We start from the raw sequence: 23,435 nt of genomic DNA, 5'->3' as shown, positions 1-23,435 counted from the left end.
TGTATTAGCAAGAATAGAAGTTATATCTAATAGGTTTTGAAAAACAGTGAAATAAAATCATGTTTTTAATTTCACTTTTTAAATGGGAGACTAATTAAATTTTATATAGACAACAGAACAGTAAAAGCACAGCTTTGATTAACACTGAGAAGGCTATAAACACATCTGTATAAAAATCCATGTAAATTTATGATCATAGATGTATATATTCACACACATAATGCTGGCCTGAATCTGAGCGTAATCTTAATAGTCATTCAGGACTTCCTTCAAGCAGGAGTTTTGCCAGAAACCTATACAAAAGCCTGAGACAGTGCCAAAAACTCTCCACATTTCAGTGCTTTTTCAGAGGTTGGCAGAAGGGACATTGCCCTGATGAGTCACCTGGCAAAAAGACATCAGTAGCTGCTAACATTTATTTATCAGGTTCATCGTTCAAAATAGAGAGAGGAAATGGAAAACAAGGTCTCAAACTCATTACCTAATATTTTTGTCTACTTCAAAAATACATGTAGAATCTAAGACAGACTGATATCAACAAAAGAATAGGTGAAGTAAAAACATTTAAAAGAGATAAAGAAGGAGAAAAACATCAGACCAATTCTGAACTAGTTCTTCACTTTATGATCAGTCCTTTCTTAAATGATCTCAGGTGAGAATTCCACCTAACAAGCTGAGTAAGATCACCTGAATCGTTTGCACCAAGTCTGGTTTATATTCATTATCAGGAAAATATGTTTATGATTCTTTTAAAAAGTTTTAAAAATACATGAAGAACAAATAGCAGAATTGTTCTGTAATTAATTCAACAATGCCCATTGCCACAGTCTCTGTTTCATATGTTTTTTACCCTGGGGAATCTATAAGAGCCATGTCCCTGGCTTTGTTAAAGCCGCCATCACATTCTAACCAACTTATGTATACATCCATTTATCTATACATACCATAAATGCATACTTGTCAATCACATGAATTACAGAACGAAATGGAATTTTGCTTGTTAAAGTGTGACCATGATACACAATAGGTTCATTGTTGGTTCCATCCCAGCAGTCAATTTCCAGGCAACGACATCCTTTTAAAAGAGCACTTCAGAAGAACAAGAGAAACAATTTTACAGCCAAAAGATACCACACTTTTTTATACAAGTTGCTGTATTCTGATTACAAGTACATTGATTAATTACAGAAAAACCACCTCATTTTCATCATAAATAAAAAGAAATTCTACAGAATTATACATATATGAGAGAGACATGTCTTCTCTTGTTTATTCTAGATGTGTTAGGTAATAAACTTAATTAGACCACTAAAGAATATGGGATTACCTGAATTATCTTCCTTAAAAGAATAAAAACAAGGGTCAAAGATTTCAACAAAGGAATTTTGGAATAAAGGCAAATTGTCATTTAAAATAAAGCAATAAATATTTAAAATGGTGTTTTCTATTACTGTTCCAAACTTGCTTGTAAGTTTGAGAATCACTGTATTTAAAAATCCATTGCACTTAGAGAACCAGTTTGCACTTGGTCTTTACGTAAGTCATCGTTCTTCCTGGCCCTTATTTCTAAGAGGGAGTGCTAAAGTTTCTCAGGTGCCTTAACTTTACTGCTTTAAGTTTTAATGTGTTAGTGGCATCCCTTAAATTCATAGGTTTCTAATATATGACTTGCAACTAACTGAAACATTTCTTATAAACTACATTACTTAATTACCAATCTGTCTTTCACATGCTGCCTTTCACACATTAACAATATGTCAAATATGCCTCTAGCTGCATTTAGCGTTTTCCTCACACCAATAGTACATAAAGAGGAAGAGAGAGTGGGTTACACTCTCTTCACAATTACTTTCAGCAATGCAGCATTAACATCATGGAATTTTAAATACCGTTAGAAATTCAGTGTTTCTGATGGTTGCATGTTACTGTCAAAAACTAAGAGAGCAACTGAAAAAAAGAGTTCAGGCAGATGATGGTTCCAACTCCTTTCTTCTTACTAGAGTAGTGCAAATAATAGGAATTCTGGACACCTCTCTTCCTAATTCTTAATACTTCCTGCCCTCTCAGTGTTGCCTTCATTACACAATCCATTTCGTTCTTCCCTGCCTTGGCAAAAAGGCATCCTGATCATCATCCTCTTGGAGGCACACACTGCAGAGAGCTTCCTCTCTCTGCTGGCTACTTGGGTGCCCATTTTGTTGTTGTTGTTTCTAAACTGCCCACATTGCAACATGCGTCAAACACAGATGTCCTTGACACAGACATACTCCAACATACATCCTGTATATTGATCAGATTAGGGCTTGTCTGGGAATTTTTCATTTCTTTCAGGGAGTTAGTTATTTTTGCATGACGTGTTGAGATTAAAAACTGATTTAATCATGTACTGTACACCATACTATGGATTTCATTTGCTGCAAGGTTGATTTTCTGAGATGTAAGTGAAAAAATAGATTGTTTCCAGACTATGAACAGATGGTTTGGCAAATATATTGAAAAGTGTACACACAATATAAAATACCACTCTCATTTTCAACTTCTATCTGTGATGGCTTTGTCCCTTATTGCCAAGTAGGATGGTATGTGACTTAGTATTCATTAAAAAAAAAGCCAAAGAATGTTTAAAATATTAAAAACCAATATCTAAATACCTGGTATATCCCCATAAATGACTGGGTCCCATTAGCTGGTCAGCTATCAAGTAGGTGTTGTGAGAAGATGAAATAAAATAGTCACATAATGGCTGGTTCATATCTTGATAGATGGTCCTGTGCTGGATTTTAAATATTGAACATTCATCTGACCGCATGTACCTTATAAATCCTTCAAATGACATCTGCCTTTTCTTCCTCACTGAACAAAAACAAAAGTAAAAATATCTCTGTCATGAAGCCAAACTGACAGTTATATCTATGTACTTTCTGAAATTTTTAATAGCCAGTTCTGAACACTGCTAAAGGTTGTACAGCACAACACTTTCCTGCAATTTTAAAATTCATGACAAAAGTATAAACAACACAAACATTAGATACATGTGACTCTGGAGCTCAGTTGCTGTGGTTCAAACTTCTGAGAGGAAATTAATGTACTTTGACACTTTTATTCTTCTGTGGACATGAGTAAGAAGAGTTTGCAGTAGTTATAATTAAATATAAAGTAAAATATTTGTTACTTTGGAAAGTAACATGCCAGACAATGCATTAAGAGAATCTTCTTTTCTCTTTTAAAAGAACAAGGATTGTTCTCTAAAATGTCAGTCAGAGATTTTCAATATAATCTTACAAAATAAATTATTCCTAGCACCAAATGTCTTCCCTAGGGGTGGAAAATTCCAAATAAGTATTGATCAAATCATGTTTTAAAATATTTGAAATAAAAATAGTATCTTAACAAAAGAAATAACTGCCCACACAGATGAATTGCAAATCACGCTTATTAAACTACTGCATTTATAACAAAATGAGCTAATTGCATCCATATCAGTGATAGTCATCCCATTTGTTTTGGGTTTGACTGATTTAATGACAAACAGAGCCATTACACTGCCAGCTACTGCTCCCAATGTCATGTTTCAAATGCAGTCATTTTGCAAATGATATCATCTCAAACGTCAGCTTTGCTTCAAAACATAGTTGGAATTAGTGTGGGATTTTGCCCAGTCCTTACTCTAAAATAACCTTATTGTCACCATAGCAGGCTAGTAGTAAATAAGCAGTAAATAATCCAAGATTATTTTATCCTAACAATAACTTAGAAGTCAATGCATACAAACTTGGGGGCTGGAAATACCTGCAGAAAACCCCCTTTTCTGACGTGTTAATGCCTACTACAGCTCTAAGAATCAGAATTTACAAGTTAGAATTGCAATTATCGATCTTCGGGGTGTGACAGAATGAAAGTTGTACACCTGAATGAGAATTTATAGAAAATTATTATTTCTCAGTTACACAGGTCTTTGAACTAGAAAAACTTGCAATGTTTTACAATTATAAAGAAAAATAGAAGGCCATCCAGACATCAAATATACCTTCACCCAAAAAATGTTATCCCTACCAGAAGTCTATCTTTAAGCTATTCTTCCAGATTTCCATTGATGAAGAATCCACAGACAACCCAGTAAAACCATTTCAACAGCTAAGTAACCTTATTGTTAGGAAGTTTTCCATAACAAGGAAACAGAAGTTTACCCTGAAACTTCCTTGCTGTCCAAAATATTTGCTGTATGGTATTATTCCTGTCCTCTCTTTCACATATGAAAACCGCTCTTGCACTTCCCTCATTCCAGTGCTTTCCACAAAAACAAATCTAATCCAGGGCATCTTTCTGTTTCAGATTTCTGATAATTTTCATTTTTCTTCTGTCCACCAGTGCTGTTAATCTTTCGTAGGAAAAAACAGGATACTATTTCTTTATGGAATGTCCTGACAAACTCCTCCTTACAATCTTAGAGGGGTTTAGATATCTATTATTTGCTCCATTTTTTTTCTGTTAACTGAGTGTCTAGTTCCTTGGATGGTCCCTTTCTAAAATAAATATTATATTTGATCTTTTCCAGTCTTTTAATTTATCATGCGTTTTCCCCCTATTTTCAAAAGTAACCTTTGACTTGTGTATAAAAAGTCAAGCTTGTTACAGTCAGTTTTCTAAGAACTTGGATTTGTCAACCTGTCTTCACTAACCTGATTACATCATTAAAGAAGGTCCTAACCTGTTTTAGCCATATTTTGGCTGAGATCTTACTTAAATTAATACTATTAATAATATTAAGGGGCAGATTGTACTTATTGCATCAGGATTTTCTTTGGTCTTCTTTTAACTAGCAGATTTACCGGATGACTTATTGCTACCCTGATGATCTTGAAAATTGTATCTTATTTAGTATCTTGACTTAGATTTATCCACTTGGATTTATGCACGTGTTATATTGTTCTATACTTGTAACAATTGGATTAAGTTTCTACTTTCTCGATCTTTAAAAAGCATTTTGAATTTTTTTACATTATTCAGAATACATTCATCCTGTATTCTTTGCCTAAAATGAATTACATTTCTGGTTAATTTATTTTTCATGGTTTATATATTTCTTTGAGCAATTACAAGTAGAGCTAGTAACTATGTGTGTGTGTGTGTGCATGTGTGTGTGTGTATTTTTTATTTTCTAACAAGTCTTACCTTTTTCTGCATTTATTTATTACATTAGTGAAAAATACTGGCTTTTCAAAGTCTTGCTTATTTTCTGAATTATTTATGATGCCTTCCTGGCTGTTTGTGTCATTGACAAAAGTTAACTGCAATATTCTCAAGAGAAATGAATGTTTAGGGAAATATGCTGATGACAATAATCCCCCAAAAATGGAAATATAGCATTGCTTTGTTAGTCAATGTGTAAACTCTTGGACTTCAGTAAAGCTGAAGCTCATGTCCCCAGTCAACAGACTAAAAATCTTTTTATTTTTGTAGGGCTTATTACAGTCCCTTACATTTCTGAGGAATAGCCCAGTCATACTATTTTCTGACCACTTACAGACATTTTCCGCTTCTACATTAAAGGAAATGGGAATTCATCTCCATAACTACTCCACAGTGAAAAGACTTTCATCAAGGCCTTACATTTCTCCCCTGGAGGAACCTGTCTTTTTCTCCATTAGGACCTTTTAGCAGGAGTTAGCGTGCACACACATCCATTTGTCATAGAAAGGGAAGGCAAGAAAAGATTTCTTTCTTCTCGTTGCCTCTTTTTGTTCACAAAAGTTCAATTATTTTTTTCTTGCCCTCCTCTTTTGGATATTGTGGGATTCACTTTATTAACAGCATTCTTTTATATTGGGTTTTTGTTTTTCAAATCTGATTTAAGAAAAAATTATTTTTCTCATTTCTCCTGTTAAGGTAAACCCCAGCTCTGCCATACATATAAATACTGTCATATCAGAGAGGTATTATGGATATAATCTGAGTATTTGAAAGAGTCAGATTACATTTTACATTATTTTTAGAGTTTATTACATTCCGCTTTCTTATTTATCTTGTAACTTCTTTGAAAGTATTTTTCTTGCTCTTTGGAAAGAAAAAATTGAAAACTTTTGTAAGATGTTTGCTGCCCTGAAGGCATGTAGAGTACCCACACTGAAGCAGACAAAACAAGTCAGAAATCACTATGCACTGCCCAGAGCCTCCTGCAAGACCTGTTTCCTCACTGAAGGGACTGAGTACAACCTGCAGCCCTGACAATACAGGGGGAGAGGTGCCTGGACCGAAGTAGAGACTGGGGTGTGGGGAGGAGAAGAGCCTGAACTGAATTTGAGACTAGGAAATGGGGAGGAAGGTGTTTCCCATGTTTTTAAATCTATGTATGTGTTTCTTGTTTCCTAAGAGCTAAAGTAATAATTAAATGCATATGTAACTTGACCTCCAGAGACAGAGAAATGGGTACAAATAGTTTGCAGGGAATTTTTGGGGTGAAAACTCATGACGAATACTGGCAATCAGAGATTAAGTTGTTTCTCTGCCATATTGGAAGAAGGAAGCTTTCATTCATCGTTAAAACTCAGGAGAAGCATCATCAGATGGAATTTCATACTATGAAACTTGACTAGTTTACATCAGGCTAAAACATCAGGCTAAAACATTCATCCTCTAAGGGAACAGTAAAGAGAGAAATATTTCCTTCATTAAAGTAAGAATACAGTTATTCCCTTTCTACTCCGAGTTTATATTCTAGGGAGTCTTTTTTCTACCTTACCCACACTTATGACTGGTGCCTACTGGAATAAGTATCTGTCTGAACAGCAGTTCAGTTTCTAAGGGCTTATATCTCATAGTCATCTTCTGCTGAAAATTTTCCCTGACACTGGATATTTACACACCCTTTCATACATTTTGTCTCACAAATCCAGTGACAGCCATTGTCTTAGTTGAGATCTTTAAGTCATCTTTCTTACTTCACAAGATTTTTTATGAAATCCGTAGGAATTTGGTGGAGCTGTCTACTTTGTTAAGTCTGGTTTATATTGGCCAATGGGATCAAATGTTCTCTCCTGAAAATTTATGCTCTCCATCCTGCTCTGTCTCTCACACACATGCACAAAAAAAACCCCTCAAAAAACCCTTAAGACTGTATATCCTAGGAATAAACTGAAAATGTTTTTTGATTCACAGATACATTCTGGATTACTCAAAGTCTTTATCTGACACATGCACCAGGCTTATATTGTTATTTACAAAGCAAGCTAGTTGTTTAAGAGAGGATTGCATTTTTGCCCTGTTTTTCTATTACCTAGCAGGAAAATAGGCAGGAGTAGAATCTTTGAAAGGCACTACAAGGTAAATAATAATGGGATGCACCTCCTTATCCTCCTGTCCCTCTAATCCTATCCATGCAAATACTGAATAATGAGCAATTTTTTTTTTTTTTAAAGACGTATATACCAAGCTTAAAATAAAATGCATTTAGTTGGCATGTTTTCTTTAATCTCATTTAATGAGTCGAGGTTTCTATTCAAAGCTAATAGTAAAATGGGCAGATAATGGAAAGTTTGTGAAGAAAAAAACTGACATTTGGATGTTAGCAAGACACAACTGTCAGGTGTGACTCACATACTCATATTTTGTGATCAATTCCATAGAAATGGTTCTTTCTGCCAAAAATGCAAGCTTTTAGCACACACGCGAAAAAAATATTAGTGTAGCATTTTGACATTAGACATTTGAATTATATAATAAAAATGAAAGAGTAATTCATTCCATACTGGCCTGAACTAGCTACGGTACCCACAGAGAGTAAATTCAGAGTTATCTGGCTCAATAGCTTTGAAAACCTCTCTGCACAAATGGTAGGGATGCACTAAATGCTATAGATGGATTTATCAGTTATATGTAAAATCTAGTCACTGTTTTCATCCTAATCTTGACATACCCATGCTATCACATTTATCAGAGAATGTTCATTACTATTAGCAAACCTGTCAATCAAACCTGCCCTCTTCCCTTTCTGTAATACACAGGGCAAGGGTGGCAGGTGATTCCAACAGATCATCCTGATGAATAACATTCTGTAGCAAATTCAGAACGACATTTGCACAAAATGGTCTCTCACAATACCATATGAACCACCTATCATGTCAATCATAACTGGAACTTTTCAATAAATATGTTTGCGTGGGAGTTTGAATTCACTCAAAGGAGCAGGAGCAATACAGAGATTATTATTTCCAATTGCGAGGCAAACAATTTTATCACAGATGAAGAAACAAACAAGAATTTGGCTCAGCATCTGAAATTTAAACCAGACACTAAATTAAACCTATAGTTGGTTTGCAAAGGTGCTTTCTAATGAACTGAAGATTTTTCATTGTTATCTGTGTTATAGCTTTTAACTTTCCCATCAAAACAGGTAACACGAAATAAAAGGAACCTTTTAAACTGGTAACTTGTACAATTAGTAAACATATTAGTTCCTCAGAAAGAGTAGAATATGTTCAATGAAATACAGTCAAATTTGAGAGGCAACCTCAAAGAGTAAAGGCATAAGGAGTCATGTGCTTTGCAGCTATTACTGGACAGTAAGTGCCTCTTAATGAAACACCAAATGTCTTCTGTTTCTCATTGAAAAAGTGGCATTTTCCATTTTCTTCTTCCACCACAGGGCAACATAGATAATCCCGGATTATTATCCCAGAAGAAATATTTTCTCCTTGGGTTTGTTTTTCTTAACCAGTTATCAATTCCACCCATTTTCAAAGACTGGGAACCAAGGAAACTAAAGAATTCAACATATTCCACTGAATAAAGTAACAGCTTGCATCAAAATGCAGTTATATCCTTTGCATACCTTAGCTGTAAATTTTGCCTCAAGCTGAATTCAGTGAAACTCAGCAGAAGTATTACACCACAACTTGAGGCACCTTTCAATAGGTGAAGAGCGTGTTACAGATTTATGAACCTCTCCTCGCCTCAGAGCTCTCATGATTCAGAAAGGGTGACCAGGCACCTATGAAAATCTTACACAGTGCTTCTGCAAGCCAGTCAGAGGGACATAAAAGTCTTGCCTGACACCTTGCATTATCACCAAATGACTCAAGGGAGAGAAGACAGTATAATGAGCAGACAAGCAAAATGGCAGATAAGAACCCTACAAAAACCAAATTAAAAATGGTTTGTAGTGAGCTGAAAACAGAATATATAGAAGGACTAGAAAAAAAAGATAAATGAAGGACTAAAAAAGAAGACAGATAAATGACAGAAAAAAGAAGAGATCAGAGAAAGGAGGGCAGCATGAAAATAAATTAAAACTCAGGGAGAAAAGAATAATATTTAGATAAAAAGATTTTTTTTTAAAGAAATGAAGATATGAGGTTTTGCAAAACACAGTCATTGACAGAAGCACAATAAAGAGCTAGATATCAAATACATAAACTGTGCATACCTTCATCAATGGGTTCATACTTCATAATAATTTCTAAGGCAGTTGTTTCATCAACTTCAGTTTGAAATTGTTCTTTTACAAGAAATTTGATGAGCTGGGTGTCAGTTAGAATTACGCCATCTGACGAGTAAGCCCTGAATAGTTCTTCATATTCAGGTCTGTGTACAAGAGCTCGATAAATTGCTCTGAAGTCGTCCATGCTAATTACGTCTCCTAAGTGTTTGTCAAGAGTCCTCTGGGGGGAAAAAAGCAAGCACAATAATTAAAAAAAATAATTCAATAAAACAACATGCAATGATACAAAGTTGCCCACCAAACACTCTTATAACTGACCATAAGAGCGAGAATCACAGAAGAACCCTCAGGCAACACTGACTACAATGCATTATCAGATTATACTCATCAACTTTTAGATTACACTTTGTGTGCTACAAATATTTTATATAAAGTAAAATGGACCATATGACATAATTAGCATCTAAATAAGTACAATAAATTTAGATTTAATGCATTTTTAATATTAAAATACATTGCAGAAAATCTCTAAAATGCTATGCATTAAAGTAAATTTGCAACATAAAACTTATCAAGTGGAAAATATATTTAGTATAATACCTCTGCAACAGCTATTTGCACCATATTTTAAATACTGTCAGTTAAATTTGCATACAAAATACAGAAACCAATAATCTTAAAAATGAAATAAGGATGACCAAATTATCAAGAGATATAAGTCTTTCAACACTTCAAATAAGAAACACTGTTAAAGTTTGAAGACAGGATATTTTATAATAACCTATGACATCATGTTCTATTCTTAACAAGCCAGAATGTTTGACTTAGATTAATTATTCACACTTTCAGAATTCTTGAATTGTAAGCTTGTTTTCATAGAGTTTACAAAATGTTAGCATAGTAATTAATTTCAGTGTTTCAGTATAAAAGCCCCTAGAAAAGTTAAAAGGGCAAGACAATTTGCATAGAATAATGGTTTTTTACCATTTCTGCCTTTTACATCTTTCTCAGGTTTACAATTCTATTTTTCCTTTAAAATTTTCTACTCAAAATAAATAACTGCATACTAAATATCAATGTTTCTAACATTTTAGCCTGAATTATTCTTGAAAGTTGCCAAATAAAGAGAAATCTGCTGACAGAATTGCTCACAAAAATCACACATAAATAGCAATCTATTGCCTCCGTGATTATCACTGTAAGTTGACCAAAATTCCTATTTTTTGGCTCCTTAAACTGAGGCTGCCAAATAGGCTAAGTTCCAGCATCCAAAACATGGCACTTACTATGGCTGGTTTGGTTTCCACAAAAGTGTCTATAAACAGGAAATTGCTTACTTCAGCTCTGACTGCTCTTTGATCAAGACTTTTGATTACTGCTAAATTAGATTGGTTTTGAAGCCATACCATAAAACCTAAAATTTTAATGATCCATTGCCAGTTTCTTCCTATGCAATACAGTTCCTACTGCACTTCTGATTAAGTACAACAGTAGGGGTAAAACATATTAGATAACCGAAACAAATACAAAATTAAATTTCATGAGAAGTTCTAGTGAAAAGTCTTACCAATCAGTACTTCAGTATTTGCTTTGAGTTTGTGGAAGAGAATAATAATGATCATTTTTAACAGAAATCACTAGCAAGAAAATATTTCAGTACAAATGAGAATTATACGTTTCATTGCTGCTGAAAAAATTCCCCATCTAAGGTTGATATCCCCAACCAAATTTTTAATATTCTTAACAATACTGCAAATTTGCTCATAACCATTAACTAGGAAAAGAAAATACCAACTTATTTTGGAAATAAACAGTCTATCAGGACTTGGAAGATGTTCACTTAGTTACTGGCACAAAATAAAGCTGCGCAAAAAAATTAAAGTTTCTATTTCAGTTGCCCCTTGATGAAATACAGGCAATAATACTACACAGGAGAACTCTTCAAATTAAAGTGATAAAAGTCATGTCACTATAAAAAGACATTCTCATAATTTTTTTGGTAGATTTTATCATTCTTATTTTTATTAACGCACATCAAATATTTGCTGTTCGGAAAAGAGGAAACAAAAAGTCTTGAGAGAAATTATATGAAAATTTATTGTTCCTTAAAACCTTAATGGTCGTAATTCTGATATTGTTCCAAAGAATATTACAGTAAAGGAACTCAAAGAGAACAAACAAGAAAAAAAGGAGATTTTTCTTTTCAATTATGTTTTCTATTAAATGTATTTTGCTATGTATAACCATTAGATTAACAACTGATGTGTAGTTACTGACGATGTCAGTAAGATTCCCTTCCAGAATGCTTTGAATTTTTACATGTTATTACACTGATTAAATATTTGAGCCCCCAAACTACTGAACACAGGTAAATCTTTCTCAAATAGCAAAGATCACCTAAGAGTACTGCTACAAATAACTAGATCAGGCTGTTGGGTATAATATGTTGTTAAATACTAGATCAGACTTGTTCTTTGCGGGTCACTTCCCTCAAATAATCCCTCTCTTCTCTACCCACAGCTGACCATTTCTCTCAAATTCCTGTCAGATACCAAAGTAGGTGGAAGACAGAGGAAACAATGAGGAGTATTTTTAGGTTCTCAAGAGATTCTCAAGGTTGGCAATTGTGTCAATGCAGTGCAAGTTCAAAAACCACAGGAATCCTCTTTAGCCAGGGTTGAGCTCATGCTGCTGGTTTTACCTTGGCTTGACAAGGCAGACAACGAGAGAGGAAGAAGAAAGGGTGAGGAAAACTTAGTGCCTTTCTTCTCACAACCTAAAAGTTTCTGACTTGCCATAGTTCATTCTTCTCTGCCAAATCAGGACAAAATCAGCCAGATCAGCCAGCTGGTTGCAACATTCTCAAAAGAGTCATACATATATATATATATATATATATGAATACACTTGGTTTCATTCCCTTAGGGAAACAGCATTACCAGACAGCTATTTTGGGGGAAAACAAATGAGGTAAAAGGGAGGACCTTACATTTTTTGAGTCATTACTAGAAGGGACCTGAAGAACATGTAAACCCAGTATGTGCCAAGGCACTCAATTTTGTAGTATTTGCTCACTGAGACAAGATCCACTTGGCAGTAGTTTGCTTACCTACACTAAATTATTAAGTCCAATTTCTAGCTGTATCATGTAACTTTCACAGAAATCTCTTAAACACTGCCATGTCTCAAGGCCAAATCCTTTCCCTGGGGGTTAGACTGCAATTCCCATCCATTCAGGCACACCTCTTAAATACTACAGGAGAGGTATAGTGGAGAACTGAATGAATGCGGGCTGAACCTAAAGCCTGAACAGCTCAGACGAGTCTGTGTTGTCTTCCTGGCAAGAGGATTTTTAGGAAGTTGCTCTAGTGGCTCTGCCCAGCATCAGACAGGCACATCTCGACTCCTTAGCTGGATCACAGAAGAAGAAGATGGGATGAAACCAGAATGCTTCAACTTTTCTCAAGTGCAGCCATGTTACATTAAGAAATAGGAATCAAAATCTACATATTTTCCATCTTACACTAATTCATTGTGGTGAAAAGACAGTGTCATGTGGATGTCAGTCTCCTCTCCTAAGTAACAAGCAATAGGACAAGAGGAAGTGGCCTCAAGTTGTGCCAGGGATGGTTTAGATTTATCTGTTAGGAAAAGTTTCTTCACTGAAGGGGTTGTCAAGCATTGGAACAGGCTGTCCAGGGAAGTGTGTGAGTCACTGTTCCTTGCAGGTGTTTAAAAGATGTGTTGATGTGGTGCTTAGGGACAAGGTTTAGTGGTGGATTTTTCAATATTGTATTAATGGTTGGACTCAGTGATCTTAGAGGTATTTTCCAATCTAAATTATTCTGATTCTAATGCAAGCCCTTGGTTATCTATTTTACACAGATACAAAAGACCTGGAGGAGGCAAATTCTTTGCTGATTTTGCACACCATACTAGCACGAGATACACTTCCAAAAAATTAATTTTAAAAACTCAGCAAATGTAGGACATGTGGAACTGAACTTTTAAGCTGTTAATTGCTTAATGTACATCCACCTTACCCTGAAAATATGTTTTAGATGGTCTTCATCAAAAGGTATTTGCATTTTTTCAAGCAGCCTCATGCAACCCTCTAAATCAGTATTCCCAGTCTTGAAATCATTCTGAATGAGATTCCAAAACCACGTATGAGAGGTGAGGTTAAGGAAGATTCTGCCCCATGAAATTGCCTTTTAACTGGGGAAGCAGGGGGAGAAGTTTAATTTTGTTAAACCTAAGAAGCTTGTGCTTTCCTTTCCTCATACTCTAGAACATCCTGGCCTCTGAGAATGCAGCAGGCCCTGAGGTGTGCAGGAAGAGATTTTTGCTCTGTCCTCAGAGACTCTGAGGGCAGTGATTAGAAGGGCCAAAAGGAGGGTGTGAAGGAGATCAAGGAGTGATCAGGGTGCAGAAAGGGGTGCAGTGAGAGGAGAAAAATGTGGGGAGGCCAAAGGGATTCAGCAGTGGCAGGGAACAGTGGGGCGTGCCAAGAAACATCAAGGAGTGAGTGCTCCCATCACTGTGACCACCCAAACATTATCAGCCGGCCCTGGCTGACTGGACAGGCTGCCCCAGGTCCTTTGCCATCCTGGGGGTCCCTCGTGTGCCCAGACCAGGTCCAGGCCTGAGGGGAAAGAGATGTGTGGGGGGGTCCCAATGGCAGCTGTCACAGGGCAGGGAGGGGAGACGAGGAGAAAGTAGCAGAGGAAAAGGATATCTGTTCTCATCCATGGTGGCTGTGCATCGCCAGCAGTGGAGTTGCCAGCACCTCGCTTGGGCTCACAGCGGGCTCCTCATGCCACTGTGCCCTGTTCTAATGGCATGGAATGTTTGCTCCCCCATCCTTCCAGTGCCGCTCTGGTGATGTCACAAACTGCAGGCCCCCAGCATGGGCCCCTTCCTGCCACTGCTCCACCACCCTGCCACCATCTCGTGGCTTTTTCTTCCAGCTTGAAGCGGCCCCCAGGCGCTGCCCTGAGCCGCCCCCTCGCACCCTTAGGATATCCCACCCCCCTGGCATGTGCAGCAGGCAGGAGCTGCGTGAGGCAGAGTAGGCCTTTGGCAGCCACCTGTGCCAATGTCCTCCTGGGGAGTTTGGCCAGCTTGGCCGAGGTCTCTCTGCTCTGCTCTGAGGGGACAAGCTGGTGAGGCACGAGGCTGTCACCACAACAGCATCTTCCCCTGCAAATAACCAGGAGCACCCTGCTACCAACCCCCTGCAGCGACTTGGGGCAAAACCCCTTCTTGGGGCCTTGGGGGAAGCAGGCAGCTCCATGGCACGGTGTGATGGTGGATGTTGGGGAACGGCGAGAGGCCACTCCAAAAGGCTGGGAGGCCACCCGAGCTCCCACTTCCCTACAGGGAACTGCTGTGTGCTCAAAACCAGCCTGGGCAAGAGCAGCTGTCTGTGTCCTGCTTTGAGGCACACCAGCATCAGCCTTCAAATCACTGGGACAGCCTCTGGAAATCAGGCTGGACTTTCGCCCTGACTCCATTTCCCACTCATTTTACAGGGATTCTTCTCCAGGCAAACTCCTTCAAAGTTGCCAGCTTCCATGTAACTGTCAGCAAGCCTGAGCGAGACTCTAAATGTGACAGACCAAAGGCAGTTTGCCACAGATTTTATGAAACTTGTGAAAGCTGAGGACACCAAGTTTTGAATTGACATTCTGGAAAACATTCAGGTTTTGTCAGGGATATATGGGGGGAAAATCTGTCAAGGAATTCCCTGTTACTCACACTTTCATGAACTGGAATAAACTGTGGAATGATCAGCTTCTGAGCACTGAGGTCTGCAATGCAGGAGTGCCTCAAAGCTTACTGAAATACAGTCTTTGGTATTATGACCTAAATAATAAAGGGGAAAAAAAAGACAAAATGGAGTTGTTTAATTGATTTATTTCTGGATCACTCAGGAGAGTACAGAGACTTCCATGAGTCAATCATCACTTTAAAAATAATTCAAGTCTGTAGTGACTGGAAGTAATTTGCCCTTATTTTTTTTTTTTTTTTTTTTTACTTTCTTCATGTATTTTTCAAGTATTTTACTAGTAATGGTCAAAATGTCAAAGCCAGCACAGTGCTACAGGTGAGTAAACAAATTCTTACTTTCCTTTGTATTTTTAACCAAAATTATATTCACTTGTGTAACTTCACACCAAATGAACATTGATTATAAAGAAGTTCATAAGGTAGATTGGCAAAGATATTGGGACATTATATCGAGATTTTTTTCATTGCTACTGAAACCCTGTAAATTCAGCTTTCAGGCTTTTCTTGGGATATATCTCTGAATCCCTAATGCAGGCACATGAACAAAAGGAAGATCAGCACACAGGAGGAATAAATTTCTTATAGCTAGTGAAGAGGATATTTCAGGACTGATCAGGGATGTATGCTGGGTGTTGCAGCATTAAAGAATAAAGTAATGCTACTTCCCCTCTCCCAGTGTTTATTACAAAGGCCAAAGGAATGTATGTGATTTTGGTTCACTTTCAAACTGTGATAGTGATTATTTCCTAACATTTATCACAAATTATAACAAACACCATCCTTGGTGTTTTCTGTAAACAAAACTTTCAAGCAGAAACAAAGTTTAATTTCAAGCACTATTGTAAACACTACACTTTCAAAGAAAGTTGGTGTGAACATTTAAGCATTATTCTTACAAATATTAGGTGTTTTTAATGAAAGCATAAGATTTTGCTGTTGTTCATCATGGCTGGTGGGAACTGCAGTGCCACAGAGGTTGAACACACCCGTTTCTAAATACTCATCTGTGACTTTATAGCTTCACTGCTGGCCATGATTGGTTTCATTGTCTTGTTTTTAAAATATAGTAAAGAGCTACACATTGCTATGGTTTTGGGGAGAAAAAACATCGTGCAAAATGGACATCTTCAGATTACTTTTTTGATGAAAAATGAAGATTTTGCATATATACTGTCCCCTGATTTGGGAGGTTCCTTTCTCTATGTATCTGGATATGACAATTAATTTCCCAGAGAAACCAAGGCAGCTGAATAGGGAGAAGGATGGAGCATGGAGAGCATTTCCTGTGCTCCCTCAGTTCTTCACAGAGCTGCATTACCTATGGGTCATTCTCTTTTCACCCTACAGCTGCTACTGAGATCCATCCAACACCAATCCAGCCCTTTAGTGCCTATGCTGCTGCTGGAGACCATTCAATGAGCAAGCAGCTGTCTTTGCACAGAATTTGGTTGACTATGTGATTATTTCTTCATTGAAAGTAAAAGTAATTTTATTAAAAATGTTATACAACCCAGGGCGGTGATAATGAAGATGGGCTGTTCTGAGTGTAGTTCATGTCTGCAGTACCAAAAGATAGATGAAATGTTGGACATAGATTTAAGTGCTAACAGAAACAGATATAGCACTAAAAATCCTGGATTGGGAAAAAAAGCACTTTTTTCCAACACAAATATTGAACATGAACAAACAATAGGGAACAGTAGAGAACAATGAAAAAGACTAAACAGTTAAATAATGTTCAGTTTCAACATTTATTCCAACGAGATTCATCCCTTATGAGATGCAAAATATATGGCATTTTGCAATATACTCTTTGGTTCTGTAGAATTAAATTCTCTCTTCTTTAAAAATCTGTTTCTATATGGCAAAACTTTAGCAAGGAGTGCAATAATAAAAAAAGCATTTAATATTTTAGGATTATGAAGTTTTCCTATCTTCCCAGTCAGTCTACCTTTATGAACTTTCCATTTTCTTTCAATTTCCTTTCTGTATAAAAGAGAGAATCTGTGAAAGCAGAATCTGCAACAAAAGCTGCTCAGAAGGATGGAATTTTGGCAGAGTAAATGTTCTGATCTGACTGAAAATGATCACCATTTTTTGCAAGGCTTTGAAATTAATCTGGAAAAGGTAATTACAAAAGAGGCTTTGTGAATTTTCCCTCTACATTCTCCAGGATGGTCTTGGATTTTTTTTTTAATTTCTTTTGGAAACTTGGGGGAAGAATAAACATTATGAGGAGAAGCTGAAGGTGTACAACTCCATGGAAAAATTCGCTGAACTTTTATTTATACACTTTTGTGACTCTGAATTTGAGATTTAAATGCAACTGCTTGCTTTTTTGTCTATAAGAGATTTTTTGTTGTGGCATAAGGAATACATGCCAACTTTCATTATCTTTATTCCTAAAATAGCCTCCTTTTCTCTCTAATTCTTTGAAAAGCATCCACATTCGTATAGCTTCTTGCAAATCCATCTCTTTTTGTTTTCTGTTCCCTGTATTTTAACAAAAGAAATGAAGGATTGGCATATATACCATATATATATATTTATACATACATAACAAAAATGAAAATTCAAGTTGTCCAGCTGTATCAAGCAGCAGGTTTCCACTGCAGCCAGTACAGCACACCTGGAATTGAAGCTCTGTCCTATTTACAATCATAACTATCTGCTTTTAAAGACTTGCTTTATGCCTGCAAAAATACATAATCGGGCATCTTTTGGTTCTTCTTATCTTGGGTTGTTACTGAGTGGCCATGGTTCTTTGTCACAAGGAGAAGATCACCTACTCCATAGGCTCAGAACAGTTTTACATGGAGATGTAATTTTCTTTCAAAATAAAATGGGAATTTTGTTGAAACTCCAATCCTCCATTTGCAGGCTTGCAGACCCATTGGAATCACCAAGCTGGTACAAATATACCTGAGCCAAATTGGCTCAATTTTTTTATTTCTGACAATAATTTTGAATCTATCATTAATTGTTGCTGTAAAGAAAATTATCATTTTTACTATGCCAGTAATATTAGAGTTTAGCTTGGACTTCATTGTCAGCTTACAGCTGCATTAAAATGAGACAACACTTAGTATTTGGACTGAATATTTAATGTTCACATTATAAAGTTTTCTTCATGTTTTGCTGGTACTGCAGCAGGTGGAAAACCTATCAAAATGAAAACAGTGAAACAAGCTTAATGATTTCATTTTCAAATATATGTGTGGAATTAAAAGCTAATTTATTTTTTTGTTTCAGAATAGATAGACAACTCTGTAACAGGCAATAAAGACTCCAGTTATCTGTTGGCAGAAAGCAAAGTCTATCAATGTTCCTCGTCATTTGAAGGAATTAATGTTTTCCTCTTTAAATTTTCCAAAAATTCTTTCTTTGCTTCATTCATGGAATGGAAAAGACCATTTTTGTAAAACAAAACACCCGGCTTGTATTTCTTCCAGCCTGTAGTCTGTGCTGAAATCTCCACTGTATTCCTTACTCCCCATTCCTTTCCAAATTGTGGGAAAGAAAAGAAAATATGATTTTGAAACAGAGCAAATAAAAATGAAGGACATCCAAAGAACCTTCTCTCAAGTGTCTCTCACTGAGCTGAAACAGTCAACACATTAATGCTGCAGCTATAGTAAGACTACATTCAAGGATTATTTTCCCTTCTGCAATAAGAATGGTTTAAAATGTTCCAATAAATCTGAAAAAGCAGATGTATTACAAGTCGAGTGCAAGAAAATTTCTAAGTCTGTATGTCAGGATGCCATTCCTGCCCAAACAGTGTATTCTATAGTCCTTTCTAATGAAAGCTTCAGAGCTATAAAAAATGTGGAATGGTTTCAAAAAGTCACTATTTCAAAAAATAACTATTTTGAGCTAGTCAAAGCATAGTACCCTGAGATTCTCCAAAGTTACAAGACATGTTTATTATAGAAAGATATAGGAACTGCCACCATAAGAAACTGAGGGAATGAGAGACATAATAATAATATTTATAACAGATGACCCATGCCATATTAGATCATTAATGTACTCAATTATCTTTGAATGGAAAAAGGAACTACTACACATCCTTAAAACAATACCCAGAAAATATCCTGAGGTTGTGGGATCCTAACAAAGTCTGCTGATAGTGACAGAGATTGCAGATTAGACCTGTCTAGGGGCTGTCCCTACGTATGTCCCCAAAACTTCATATGAAACACATTTTTAGGGGAATGGAAGGCCAGAGCCTAGATTAGATTAGATTAGATTAGATTAGAGAGAAAAGTAGTTGGCTCTTAATAACTGAGGTAGGGATTAATATAATTATATGTGACACATGTGCAACGTAGCCATGATCCCAAATGAAATTCTCGGACAGCTAATGCAAGCTTCTTTCACAAAATAAAAAAGCATTAAGAAACAAGAAATTTTCTATCCTGGTTGAAATTTAGTATTACAAACTTACATCCTCAAGCACACTGCTGTATTCTCAGGTATGACAGTTTTCTTTTCTGTAAAGATTCAAGATCTACCTACACAGATCACAAGTCAGTGCACCAGCCCCTGGCAAGCCTACAGCTGTTTAAGTGTGCTCATTTTCACTGGTAGAAAGCAAAGGATCAAAAGTCTTTGCTTATTCACTTATTCATTGCTTTTTCTTAAACACAGTTTGTTTATTCTTAAATACAAGAAGTTTAGAAGCCTGAGGAAGACAAGACATCGAGTACAGTGCTGCTCATGTAATTTTACTGTTATCTGCCTTCTGAGACACAGCCTGCCCACCAAGGAGTTAGACTTTAACCCAAATACATAGATCAGGCCATATGATATCCTGCACATTCAAATAAGATGAAAATATGAGTTTGTGCTCACAGTTGTTCATGTTCATGGCCGGAGATCCTCACAGTGGCCTGTTCTGGCATTAATCTTCCTTCCAGTCATGCTGCCTGGGCACATGGTGAGCTGCCCATTTCATATGGCTCACTTTTTGCCCACCTATTCACATTCTTTCCCTTGGAAGGGAATGTTTAATTTGGGGTTCAGCTGGGGCAGGAGGTTGGGACAGCATATTGGGGAATGTATCCCACTGTGGGAATTCAATGGCTGAAAGAGTCCAAGTTCCTCTAAAGGTTAAAAAAAAATATATACCCTACAAGCCACTTCTCTCTGAGTGGGGAATTGACAGCTAAACCTCCTAGAGACTGGTTTCAGTGAAAAAAAAAAAAAAAAAAAAAAAAGTAGGTTTCAATAAATGTCTTTGGTTTCAGATAGAAATGCTTTGTTTCTGAAACAAGATAATCAAAGGGAAGATGAACAAATTATTGGCGGGGGGAGGGGAGAAGTGTCTGTAGAGTTTTGGGGTTTTTTACCCTGCATTGAAGATACTGTTAATAGGATCTCCTCTGAGAAGCTCACCACTCAGAAATCAGGCTCACACAGAATTAAAACTCCTGTACATGCCTTGAACAGCTGTGTTGTCCTTTATGTACCATTGCCTCCCTTGATCTTGAAGCACCATAGATAACTTACCTTTAGAAGCAGGCATGTTCCAAGCCATCAGGTTTCCTTATGCTGTCATTCTTGCTTTACAGCATTCAACAGATGAGAAAAAGTGGGTTTTGTTTCCAATGCTTACAAGTTCATTAATAAATATCTTTTACAAATTCCTGTGATTGTTTTTGAGAAAAAAAGAATTGCCAGTTCACTGGAGATACTAATTTTATTTAAGAACTATATTTCACACAAGACTTCCCATTTTCAACTTACTTTAATTACATAGTCATTAGAGACAGATATGAGAAGCACAGCTTATTTGAAGTATTTATTATTCATTCTTGTATTGTTAATGAATTAGTGCCTGCACTAAGAAGTCACCTTCTTGTTCATCAGTTTTTCAAGTCCATAAAATAAATGTGATTGCTTCAGGTACTGTATTACATAGATTCAGTACCATTGCTTTCCATATATAACATCTACATGCAAATTTATTCTGTTGTTCTTTCTTCAATAATTAACATTATCTGCTAATGTAGTCTTGCTCAGACCAGTTCCTTTAGTAATTATCATCGAGTGTGCTATATGTATTCACTGAGCAGCTATAGTTTATTCTTTCTCTTTCCATCAAAAGGTTATTTTAAAGACACATCAACAACATGCTTTCTGTGATCTGTAACCCCTGCAAGAACCAAGCTGTTGCTTCACCCTCTGGGCTGTAGTTCCATATGCCTAAATCCATTAAAAAATATGGATTTATCTGAAGCCAATGAAAAGCATAATTAACGTTTTGGTATTTGGTGCGCAATGATTTATTTTCTGTTATCAGTTACATAGGCTGCCAAATGTGTGATACAGATTATGGGACAAACTGCACTTAAAATGCAGGTTCTTTCAGAACAACCTCTTATTTCCTGTGAAGTATTCATGGGGAGAAAGAGAAGATTAAAATGCATAGGCTCTGTTTTGCCTTCAGCTCTTTTCTGGCTCCTCTGTTTAAATCCCAGTTCAACAAAGTACTTACTTGTTTGATTAATTACAATCATTGCACTGTTTCCAATGGGAGGACTAGTATGATACTGGTACCATGATGCTCCAGTTGGTTATATTTGATCAAACAAAATGAAGGACCTGAGAAAGAAGGTACAGAGAACAACAGAAATGTTCCCTTATTTTGACTGTGAACTTTAGACTTGCCTGGAGAAAGTTGCTACAGACCAATTTCCAGTCCCTCGCTCAAATCTATTTCATGACTTAATCCACATGGTCCTGATGCATTTTTTTTTTCTTGAATATGATACATGTTGATCCTAAACAATTAATTTTCTTTAAATTAATACTATTAGATCCAGAAATGTTCTTCTAAGTTTAGAAGCTTCAGTAAATTAAATGCTAAGCATTTATTCTTGCTCTAGTCAAAACCACAACAGTCAAATGAAGCATCTTGGCCATTTAAGCTCTGAGCAAGAGTGTTCAATGTCTTCTGAATTTGAGGAACTGTGTGTCTCATTCTTCCAGTGGAGTTCCCTTACAGAAAATGTGTTTATGTGTTCTACAGAATGAGCAATGTGTGGGCATAAAAGGAGCAAAGTTAGCATCATTCCTGACGTAGCTGGAAGGTAGCTGGAGAACTGCATTCTGGCCACTTCTTCTGCACCAGGAAGATATAAAAGCAATTTTTTAAAAACTTTCCATACTGCCTTTGTGGATTCAGTAGAGTGAAATTCTGTTTAATTTTGTGAGGTGATTGACCATTAGGTATTGGGAAAATAAAGACAAGAAGCACTGTGAGCTGATGAGATCCTACAACAGTGGGGGCTACTTAAGTGTTTTCAGATAACAGGGGAGAGATAAGAAATTAGATGCAGAATGAAGGTGAAAAAAACCTTGGATTTTTGCTCTCCATAGAACAGAATCTTTAGTTTAGAATTTTAGGTTGTCCAGCACTTTTTTTTTTAAAGCAAGATTTATTACAAGAATTTCCTATATAAAGGGAATTTCTATCAATTCTATGAACACACAGACTAGAAGAGGTGAAAGCATTTGCAAATTCACCCCTGCAACAGAGTAGTAATTCCAATGTCCAAATCCTACTGATATTGGCACAATATTTTTATAAGCAAAAAGTTGAAGTAGAAACAGAAAGAACTCAATATATTTATCATAAAATTCTGCAGTCAAAAGTGACTTTGAGGCTTCTGCTCCTGCTTCATTAAGCTCCTCATAGGCAGCATAATCCTGATAATTTCAATTCCCTAGAAGAATATTCTCTATTTCATTTGTTTCTAAAGGACCAAATTATTAAACATGTCATATTGTAAAATTGCCATCTAAAGACTTCATGATGCGCTAAGTAGAAAGGAAATAGCCAGGGGCTGTAAGATCTGGGTCAAAGGACAGTTGTTTGTAGCTCATTAGTATGATGTGGTGAAATCTGAAATTATATTAAATGTTTGTTTAAGATGTAATTAGAGAAGAATTTATGCATTTTCAAGTATTCTATGCAGATCTGTAGTCTCATATCAACAGCGGCAGAAATGCTTTCTTGGGTGTATTGTTTGCCTCATCCAGAAGCAGGAAAACAATTCAAAAGCCAAAATATATTGCTCAGCATGTTTGCTTTTTTTTCCTTTTTGCTAATTCTCTCTTTACTCAGCTGCGCAACCCTGACTGCCAAAATATGATTTTACAGGGGGGCTCAATTCAGTCTGTCCTGTTCCCATTCTAC

At 36.4% G+C, this 23,435-nt stretch overlaps 1 protein-coding gene across 1 annotated transcript in view; it reads right to left on the bottom strand.

Moving 5' to 3' along the window:
- Window positions 1-14,952, bottom strand: part of PLCZ1 (phospholipase C zeta 1) — a 46,376-nt gene extending 31,424 nt beyond the window's left edge. Inside the window, exons 1-5 of the mRNA XM_039571100.1 lie at window positions 14,671-14,952; window positions 13,480-13,647; window positions 9,422-9,656; window positions 2,652-2,853; window positions 945-1,089 (exon numbers count right to left, since the gene is read on the bottom strand). Coding sequence (XP_039427034.1) covers window positions 945-1,089; window positions 2,652-2,853; window positions 9,422-9,656; window positions 13,480-13,647; window positions 14,671-14,952 — 1,032 coding nt within the window. The remainder of the gene's footprint in view (window positions 1-944; window positions 1,090-2,651; window positions 2,854-9,421; window positions 9,657-13,479; window positions 13,648-14,670) is intronic.
- Between the last annotated feature and the right edge of the window lie 8,483 nt (window positions 14,953-23,435).

The sequence above is a fragment of the Corvus cornix genome, chromosome 1A, assembly GCF_000738735.6.
Source record: "Corvus cornix cornix isolate S_Up_H32 chromosome 1A, ASM73873v5, whole genome shotgun sequence".
NCBI classification, from domain to species: domain Eukaryota; kingdom Metazoa; phylum Chordata; class Aves; order Passeriformes; family Corvidae; genus Corvus; species Corvus cornix.
The sequence above is the reverse complement of the archived record's forward strand: the minus strand, read 5'-3'. Positions and strand labels throughout refer to the sequence as shown.